This window comes from Balaenoptera musculus, chromosome 14, assembly GCF_009873245.2.
Source record: "Balaenoptera musculus isolate JJ_BM4_2016_0621 chromosome 14, mBalMus1.pri.v3, whole genome shotgun sequence".
In the NCBI taxonomy this organism is placed as follows: Eukaryota; Metazoa; Chordata; class Mammalia; order Artiodactyla; family Balaenopteridae; genus Balaenoptera; species Balaenoptera musculus.
In genome coordinates, this window is record NC_045798.1 from 41,444,576 (window position 1) to 41,455,104 (window position 10,529).

General features: G+C 39.1%; 1 protein-coding gene across 1 annotated transcript; it reads right to left on the reverse strand.

The window, feature by feature from the left end:
* Positions 1 to 4,902: 4,902 nt before the first annotated feature.
* Positions 4,903 to 6,497, reverse strand: LOC118906714 (protein TOPAZ1-like; the record flags this gene model as incomplete). Its single annotated transcript, XM_036874292.1, is given in 6 exon segments — positions 4,903 to 5,285; positions 5,288 to 5,311; positions 5,314 to 5,983; positions 5,985 to 6,268; positions 6,271 to 6,388; positions 6,390 to 6,497. Coding segments are annotated over 6 exon segments (1,587 nt in total), but the record flags the coding sequence as incomplete, so codon positions are not given.
* Between the last annotated feature and the right edge of the window lie 4,032 nt (positions 6,498 to 10,529).

Here is a 10,529-nt window from a genome sequence, read left to right on the forward strand (position 1 = left end):
TTATCTTTCTGAATTATGGTTTCCTCTGGGTATACACCCAGGAGTGGGATTGCTGGGTCATATGGTAGTTCTATTTTTAGTTTTTTAAGGAACCTCCATACCATTCTCCATAGTGGCTGTACCAATTTACATTCCCACCAACAATGTAGGAGCATTCCCTTTTCTCCACACCCTCTTCAGCATTTACTGTTTGTAGATTTTTTTGATGATGGCCTCACTCAACTAATTACTATAGTGGTGCTATATATAGTGTACTGGTAACATTGCCCCTCAGGCTACATCCTTCTTGACAAGTGTTGAATATTGAGCTATCATTTTTATCTTCCCCATCTATTTTTTTTTTTGGCTGCTCCATGCAGCTTGCAGGATCTTAGTTCCCTGACCCAGAATTGAACCCGGGACCTCAGCAGTGAAATCATGGAGTCCTAACCGCTGGACTGCAAGGGAATTCTTGATATTTCCCATATAAAATGTTAATTGCATCCAAGACTTCAGAAGTTATTTACCAACAACATATTTTTTACAACTGTTCATTTAACCCACATTGTTGAGTACCTAAAATGTACAAAGTACATTAAACATGAAATTGCAAACAGCATCCTTTTTTTTCACTTAGCAAAGGTCAGCATCGAATTGTTTCAGTCAACCTGTCTGCTTAACATGATGTAGGCACCATCTGCACTGGCAAGAACCTAAAGTGTGTGTTTCTTAGAACAATTGTGTAAGCTTATACTCATTGGCAGCAAAAACCATTGAAGTAATCCAGGTTCTAATTATATGTATCGGGGGATCTCATAAAAAAAATAATAGTGGGAAAAAAAATGTTAGAACTTCCAACAAGTATATGCAATGAAGAAGAAATATTGCTATGTATAGCCCACAGGACTTTTATTTTTATGTATTTATTTTTGACAAACAAAAATTGTTTATATTTAAGGTATATTTGTCTTTCTGTGTCTGGCTTATTTCACTTAGCATAATGTTCTTCAGATTTATCCATGTTGTTGCAAATGGCAGGATTTACTTCTTTTTAAAGGCTGAGTAACACTTAATTTTACATATATACGATATTTTCTTAATTCATTCATCTGTTGACAAATGAATTTGGGTTGTTTCCATATTTTGGCTACTGTGATTAATGCTGCAGTGAACATGGGAGTACAGACATTCCTTCAAGATAATAATTTTATTTCTTTTGGATGTATACCCAGAAATGGGATTGCTATTTCATATGTTTGTGATATTTTTAATTTTTTGAGGAACCTCTGTATGACCTACCCTGAAGAATATTCCATGTGCACTTGAGAAGAGTGTCTGTTCTGCTGCTGTTGAATGGAATGTTCTTAATATGTATGTTAGGACTATTTGATCTGAAGTGTTGTTCAGGTCCATTGTTTCCTTATTGATTTTCTGTCTGGATGAGAAGTTCCCTACTTCAGAGCTGTTAATATTTGCTTTATATATTTGGGTGCTCTGATGTTGGGTGCATATATATTTACTATTGTTATTTCCTCTTAATGAATCAACTCTTTTATCATTATATAATAATTTTCTTTGTCTCTTATTACGGTTTTTGACTTAGTCTATTTTGTCTGATATAAGTGTAGCTACTCCCACTCTCTTTTGGTTTCTATTTGTATGGAATATATTTTTCTATCCCTTTACTTTCAGCCTGTGTGTTTCCTTAAAGCTAAATTGATTCTCTTATAGGCAGCATATAGCGGCGTCTTTTTTTTTTTCCCTTATCCATCCATCCATCCACTCTATGTCTTCTGATTGGAGAATTTAGTCCATTTACATTTAATGTAAGTATTGATCAGCTCACAGGGAGATGGCACTGTGGCTTGTAATCTTGTGCCCTGAAAGGATAAGAGGAAATCCCTCATGGTGGGAGGTCAAAGACTAAAGAAAACAAGCATGTCCAAGGCTTGATATGGTGTAAAGACTTCTCCCTTCAGTTCTCAACCTTACTACCAATGTCTTGTGTAGTAGGTTTTTTGTTTTTTTTTTAATGAAGGCAGTGTTTTATCACTAGAACAGCATTACCACAAGACCAGGGTGGCATAAGCAGGACCTGGGGGAGAACCATAAACTCAGCTATTTAAGGAGAAGCTCTGGATAACATATAAATAGGTTTATTAGTTTTACTCAACACTTGAGTTTGGCTTTGGACTTATGTAATCCATAGAATGTAGGTTTGAATCACTGTAACCTAGAGCTTAAGGGCAATATAGACTTACCCTCCTAATATTTGGAGCACACAAAAATGACAGAGTTACTCTTCCATGATGGCTGACCCAGTTAGACACACTGGATGATAGCAAATATTTATCACAACAGTGCAGAGAAATCACATGTTGGTGCAGGAATTGACTGATAAAAACACTTCTGTTTACTAATTAACAGTGCCTGTGGCTTCTACTTCCATGGCAGCTTGGAAATATAGAAGTCATTAAGTAAAAATTCACAAAATGGGAGAGAATCAATTTTATGCTGAATTATCCATTATAAAATATTTCTTCAAATCTCTCTCCTCATTGTGAATCTTATAAAAGTCAAAACTTTAAAATACTTACATGATTATAATTATTTTAAAAGTCTTATTAAATTTTCTTCTATAAAATATCTCATTAACTGCCACACTTACGTCAAGGTTAAAGGTGGGAAATGAAGCAAGGTATTATTACTGAAAAACAGTCGAAGCACCTAAATTGTTTTTCTTAATTGAAATTGGTGTATGGTATGGTTCGACAACACAGACAGCCAGTGAGGCTGACCTGATATTCTACAAGTATTAGCTAAGATTCCCACGCTGGGAGTTTTAAAATTTATTTTTGAATGGATAGGGAATTTAAAATAGAAAAAAAGTTACTTCAACATTAGTCATAATATCTAATAAGTGAAGGGCAGCAGAATATGCCATCTCAAAATAATGCTATTTTATTTTATTATTTATTTATTTATTCTTTTGGCCACACCATGTGGCATGTGGGGCCTTAGTTCCCTGATCAGGGATCGAACCTGTGCCCCCTGAAATGGAAGCACAGAGTCTTAACTACTGGACTGCCAGGGAAGTCCCAAAATATGCTATTTTAAAACAAGGGTTATTTTGAGCTGAAGGCAATTAAGAAGAGGCAGATACAAGAAGAGTTCTCTGCAGTCCCCCTATTTGCCTAAAAGCAGAACATAAATGTGTGAAAGTGTCCCCAGTCCCCTCTGTACCAGGAAAGACAGAAGTTAATCACTGGAGGCTACTCTAGATCTTTATCAGCTAAGAGATAGCACCAGAGGAATCTTTATAACAAACTTTACTAACTGGCCCTTATCTACTATTAATTTCCTTATATTTACCTTCCCATAATTTGTCCTTCTGAGAAGCTCAAAGACCTTTCCTTTGTTTTGTTACTTCTCTACAAAATTATTATTCTTTGCTAAGATTCCACATAAGTTCAAGTTCTAATCACCTCTTTGAGTTATTCATCTCTGAGTACTCCTGTGTGTATGTGGGATGCGCATGCTAAAAATTTGTTTGTTTCTTGCTTTTCTCTTATTACTCTGTCTTTTCTGAGTCTAATTTGCAGAGTCCCAGCTAATGAACTTAAGATGGGTAGAGAAAAAGTAATTTTTTTCCTCCCTTACACAAGCAAGTTGTTTAGGTTCTGCCTTATGTAAAAGGAAGTTCATGTGATAAAAGTAACACATTTTTCTGGAAAAGTCTTGAAAAAGAAGGTAAAATATCCAAGTAATATATCTTTAAGAAATCTACATTCAGCAGTTATTTCCCAAGAGGAGAAATGTTTTCTAGTTTGACCTATATTGTTTAGATTGTTGTTTTATTTTCTTATAAAATTAGTAAGACACATACATTAAAGTCAAAACATCTGGAAAGACTAATTTTTGAAAGCTCCCATGCTTATTTTCCCACCCCCTCTGATAACAAATAGAAGGCAGGTATCAGTCTTATGGAAATAGTTGGCCTATGCAGTCCACCATGGCAGACAGGAGGTGGTGGACCAGGCCGCAGGGTGGGAATGCCGTCTTCCCAGTGCTTTTCCTTTGAGCGCTACAACTGTCCTCCCAACTGTTAGAGGCCCCAAATCTTGGGAAGGTTGTACTTTGGACCCTCTTCCTTTTCTCTGTCTCTCTATTTGGGAAAGGGGTTGCAGAGGGAAAAAAATGATAGAGTTTAAGAATAGGTGGAATTTTTGTTCAGTTATTCATGGTTTTTTTCTTTCTTTTTTCAGTTTTAGTATTTTTTAAAATTGAGTATAGTTGATTTACAATGTTGTGTTAATTTCTGCTGTACAGCAAAGTAGTTATATATACATTCCTTTTTAAAAAAAATTATTTATTTATTTATTTATTTATTGTTTATTTTTGGCTGCGCGGGGTCTTAGTTGCGGGATCTTCGTTGCAACATGCGGGATCTTTAGTTGCGGCATGTGGACTTTAAGTTGTAGCATGCATGCAGGATCTAGTTCCCCGACCAGGGATCGAACCCGGGCCTCCTGCATTGGGAGCACGGGGTCTTATCCACTAGACCACCAGGGAAGTCCCCCATACATTCTTTTTTAAAATATTCTTTTCCATTATGGTTTATCATAGGGTATTGGATATAGTTCCCTGTGCTATACAGTAGGACCTTGTTGTTTATTCATCCTGTATATAAAAGCTTACATCTACTAACCCCAACCTCCCACTCCATCCTTCCCCCAAGCCCCTTCCCCTTGGCAACCACCAGTCTGTTCTCTATGTCAGTGATTCTGTTTCTGTTTTATAGATAGGCTCATTTGTGTCATATTTTATTTTATTTTTTTATAGTGACAACTGTCTTTATTTTCATTGTCTTTTATTTTCAACAATGATTACTTGAACTTAAAAAAAAAAGACAGCCTTTAATAACTAATGGTTATTGAAGAGCCAAACCTTTCCAGCCCACTTCATATTCTCTTTCAACCATTTCAGGGCAGAACAATGTTCCATACTATAAACCTGTTCCTTATTAACATTGATGGTCATGTGCTTAATGAAAAGCTTTGGATCTGATATACGAGCAGCCATAATTAATCTTCCCACTGCAGCTTGATAGTCATCCTTGCTCTGAGATTTGTTTTCTTCACATCTTTTTAAAACTATCTGCAGTGTCTGTGTAGAAGTTCCAGGACTCTGAATACTACTAGCATTAGATACCAGGAAGATTTCAATAGCTAAAAGCATTTCAATCTCAGACAAATAGGAAGGAATCAGTAGAAGTTTTCGGTATAAATTTCCCTCCAATGGTGGTAGCAACCCAATGAAAGAGCACTTTTGTGTGGGCTCTGGCTTGGAGCCATAAACAACTTCTTCCTAAAGAAGTAATTAATCTTCTAAGAAAGGAAAAATCAATAGGGATGCTCTTTGAAATCATGAATTCTGCTACGGAGGATGACATACAAAGACTGTTGCTTTCTATACAGGCATCTTGAGAATTTTGAAAACCTGGTAGATTTTGCAAAACTTCAAATGTCTGTCTGTAAAGACTCTTCGCTATGATTTCATGTGCAGTTGTACAGAGCAGATTATGCCAGTTGAGCACATCCAGTCTATCACAAGGCCACAGTGGTGTATTGATGACCCCCTCTGACTCCCTTAATACCCAAATGGCACCATCTAGGCTTCCGCTTTTTAGAAAAATTTCTGCTGCAGTATTCACAACTTGACATCTTGGTGCTAACTTCTCAGGCCCTATACGTCCTTTTAAACTTGTAAAATGTATTTTTAATTCATATAGTTTATCTAAGACCTTCCTTCCCTTGGACCACTGCAACAGCTTGTGGTAGAAGTACATAGCACTGATTCCGATTCTTCCCAGCAAAGTTTTATCTACTTCACTATTTTGTGGATCTTTGCTAACTGTTTCGGCGAATTCACGAAATGGAACACCTGGTCTCTCGTCTTTACAGTCTTTTGTTAGTGTTTCAGCAATACAAGCACAAAATCTCTGGGAAATCTGCAAATTTTTCACAGCCCAGTTTTATGTTAATGTATACATTTCCCAATTTGGTCCAGTCACCTTTTTCTTTACAATGCTGTATTTCATTCAAGGCTGACTCTAAATCACACTTCCAGTTCTTTTTAAACTGCCTCATCCGTAACCTGGATTTCATTTCCAGAACTGCAGTTATTTCTTGCTTGGAAGCCTGTACTTGGTATAAAAGCTTAATAATATAGTTAAAGTGTTCTGGGTCAAGTACCATCCCAGCTTCAACAAGCTTGCAAAAGATATCAAAGCAGGTACAACATTCCTTAATTTCATAGTTGCCACATACTCAAATATTTTTAGTAATATTTTCAGAGCAGGCAGCATTTTAACCATTATGCTGAGGTTCATGACCTGAAATACTTCTTTTCAATAAACAATGTTTGAGTAAAGAATTTAGAAGGTCATTTAGCACTTGTAAATCAAAGTGTATACCCGGCGGAAACTTTCTGTAGCACTCCATAAACGTGTTTACAGGTCAGTCCCTGGCTGTGGATCATCACTTGAGGCTTCAGTAACTTTTCATTTTTCCTTGGTGTGTCTTCCCGACTGCAAGGGGAGCTCTGCTTCCTTCGCTGCTTCTAAGCCAGGCTGGTCTGATGGGTCTGAAGAGCCCCCCTGGCTCCCAGGCCCCTCCACTAGCTGCCTTGCTGAAGCCTTCCCAGGCCCGGACGCCTCACCCGACTTGTCACTTTCCACCTCTTCTCTCCCAGACAGCCCGGGCCACCATCCTCCTCTCTTGCCTGCTCTCCTCGCGTCCCCACCCCCGCCTCAGGGCTGCAGCCTCCCACCTCACCTGGCCCTGGCCACCAGCAGCCTCGGGCCTTGCGTGTCACCTTCACGCCCTGGGGCCGTCGTGGGGCCCGAGGGTGGCGGCCTCAGCATCTGCCCCGGGCTGCCTGTCTGCCCACCTAGGCCCTCTGCGCCCTCTCACAGGAGCCCAGCGGCGGCACGAAAGCTGCTCCCACCACCAGGCACCCGTCCTGTGTCATATTTTAGATTCCACATATACGTGATATCATATGGTATTTGTCTTTCTCTTTCTAACTTACTTCACTGAGTATAATAATCTCTAGTTGCATTCATGTTGCTGGAAATGGCATTATTTCATTCTTTTTTATGTCTGAGTAGTATTCAATTGTATATATGTACCACATTTTCTTTATCCATTCATCTGTCATGGACATTTAGGTTGTTTCCATGTGTTGGCTATTGAGAATAGTGCTGCTATGAACACAGGGGTGCATGTATCTTTTTGCATTACAGATTTGTCTGGATATATGCCCAGGAGTAGGATTGCTGGATCATTCTTTTTCTTTCTTCTTTTAAAAAAAAATTCCTTTGTTAAAATGAATGTCACAATAGTTATTTTTGTGTTCTGCTTAAACATTGTATTCTGGATTCACATTTAACACAGAATCATTTCAGCAGATTTGAAAGTCTCTTTAAAACTTGACTTTCATTGTTTGAATAACAGCTGGAATATGCGGACACTTGCACCATTAATTTGGACATAGCCTTGGGTTTTTGCCAAAGTGTAGCACTTTTAAAAAAGTTACACACATACACAAAATTCCAAGTAGAATTGCTGCATTGGGCCTTCACTGCTGCGCACAGGCTTTCTCTAGTTTCGGCGAGTGGGGGCTACTCTTTGTTGCGGTGCATGGGCTTCTCATTGCGGTGGCTTCTCTTGTTGCGGAGCACGGGCTCTAGGCACGCGGGCTCAGTAGTTGTGGCTCATGGGCTCTAGAGCGCAGGCTCAGTAGTTGTGGCACACGGGCTTAGTTGTTCCGTGGCATGTGGGATCTTCCCGGACCAGGGCTCGAACCTGTGTCCCCTGCATTGGCAGGCAGATTCTTAACCACTGCGCCACCAGGGGAGTCCCAGAATTGTCATTTTAACATCCATTTGAATGACTTCTTATAATTTACTAAATGCTTTCTGATATATTATTTACTGTGGCGAGTTTGAATATGTGGGATTTGTCCCTTTGGATAGGAGCACCTCCCAAAGTGGGTAGTGAAAAGTTCATAAAAGATAAATTTTTATAACTATTACCAAATAGAACCATCTAGGTATGTGCATATATATATACAGACACACACATATATATTCATATGCATGCATATGATTTACGTACATTTATCTATTTGATAAATAACTATATATAACTAATACACATATAATAAATATATGTGTATCTCTATCTGCTGTCTATCTATCTAAAATCTTATAAGCAAGGGCTGGAGACTCCTTTGGAGAAGTACAGGAGGATCCATTATTTACACCATGACTTAAGGGAAACTGACTCTAGGTCAAATCCTGAGGGTGGAGTGTGGTTCTGCTCCTCTTCCTCTCCTTTTTCTGCCTCAGGTCTTAAGCCATTGCTACTCAGGAGACAAATGATCTAATCCAGGGAATTTTTAACTTCCTGCGCCCAAACCCCAAGATACATGGAAGGGCTTCAGGGCAGTTTTGTGTGCAACTTCTAGGCCTGACCTTTAACCTAGTTCCCACCATCCCCTTTCTGCAGGCTCAATGCCTAAGAGAACCCTGACCTTGGAAGGTACATGTTAAAGGTGGCGGAGCCCTAAGATGGGAACCAGCCTGGGTTCCTGAATCACCACTTAGCGGAGAGCCACCTGCTGAGCAGGAGCATCTACTTTGGACTTCGCATGAGTGAAAAATAAACTTCTGTCATGTTTGAGCCACTGTACCTTGTGAGGTGGCTTCTTATAGCAGCTAAAGTTACACTGATTAGTCACAGGGTTCATAACTTTCATTAGATAAGCAAAGAAGCCCATAACTATAGTTAGGAACACTTGAATCAAATTCTAGAAGCATAGAATGTTTTTGCTGGAATCAACCTCAGATTTCTTAGTTAGAGGCTGGGGCCTGGCAGAGGTGGTGGGCAGAAGGATGAGGACGCAGTAGGAAGTGGAGGTGGTCCATGTGTGGTGGGTGGTATGACAGATGTCCTCGCTAGGCAATCCTTCTAGCCTCCTCTCTCCTAAACCCCTATTCTGATGAGGACATTTGGATCCATCCCAACTACCTCATTTTTTACTGAAGCCCAGGATGGTGAAGGGTCTCATCCCAGGTCTCAGGTAGTTGGCAGCCCTGATGCATTAATTCAAGCTGTAATGTTAATGACTCCTGGATTATTCCTCCCACAATATTTGTATTTTAAAGGAAACCTGAAGAAAAGGAAAATTTTAACTCCAAATTCTGCTTTAAGCTGTATGTCTCTTCCATGGTGGTGTTTCAGGTGTTTTGAAACCTGGGTGCAGAAGACATTCTTAGAAGATTTCAGGGAATCCCTGCAATCACAATATCAGGTACCCATCTACTCTGCCTGTGTGTAAAGCCATTTGTGAAGATAAAGATTCACATAGTGGAAAAGGAGAGAATTCTCCCCATAGCTTGAAGCAAATAGAGGTGGTCTGATATATTGCGGTTATTGTATTGGAACAAAAGGGCCAAATAGCTTTGAGATCAAGAGAATTATAAATATGCCCAAGCAGCCTTTGAGGAGGTCTTCAGTAGGGGGTTGTATTATTTTTCATTGGCTAAGAATAAAGTGATTTGGGCTACAGTATTTTAGGCCACAATTTTAATTAGCCATGCCATTAGTTTATATTTTCTTTTGAGAACTTAATAACTAATGGTGCAACTGAATCTCTCAAAAATTTCATCAGCAGAATATTTTCGTATTCTGCTATAAATTAAGCTGTATGGAGGGGCACATTTATTTTCTTTCATTTCCTTCTTAACACACGCAGGTGGTGAGATGTTAGGATTTACATGACTCATTAGCTCATTTCCTGCCTAGTCCTTTCCTGCCCATTTCCTTGTTCGGTTTTCATAACTTTTTTTGGTGCCTGGGAGCCACTGGATATTTTCAGACTGCTTTTACCTCAGGATTTGAGTTGGTACCTAGAGTCCAATTGTTTTGGGTGTTGCTCTGATTAACACCTCCCTCTCAGGGCTTTTAATCCTGAAAAAGCTGTGGCAGTTTGGAAAATCAGGGTCCGATGTTAACTAGCCATAGGAGAGACAAGATGATGTTTCCAGGCAGCATTATCTCTGGAAAATACCAAAGTTGCAAGAAACAGACATGTAAATTCAGTTGAAGGGGTTTAATGAGTTAATGAGGGGTTAAATGGACAAAGATTTAAACAGGAAAGGGCGGGGGTGACACCATTTTTCAGGTCAGCAATTGAGGAGTTAAGCTTTTAGGAGCACAGAGAACAACAGTTAAAACCATTGAAAGCCCCCCTAGCAGTTCTGACCTTTATCTGCAGGGTCCAAATCCAGACAAGGGTCTTAATTAGCTCCAGAGAAATCTAGCGCTTTGGCAACATACCAACACACATTACAAAAACAAGGAAACCCCAAACCAACCAGTAAATAAAAGAGCCATTTTTTAAAAAAAAAGTTAAATAGGAGCAACATTTATATAACCTTTTGGTGTTTCTGTTTTCCAATTTCTCATTTTTTTTCTCCCTAT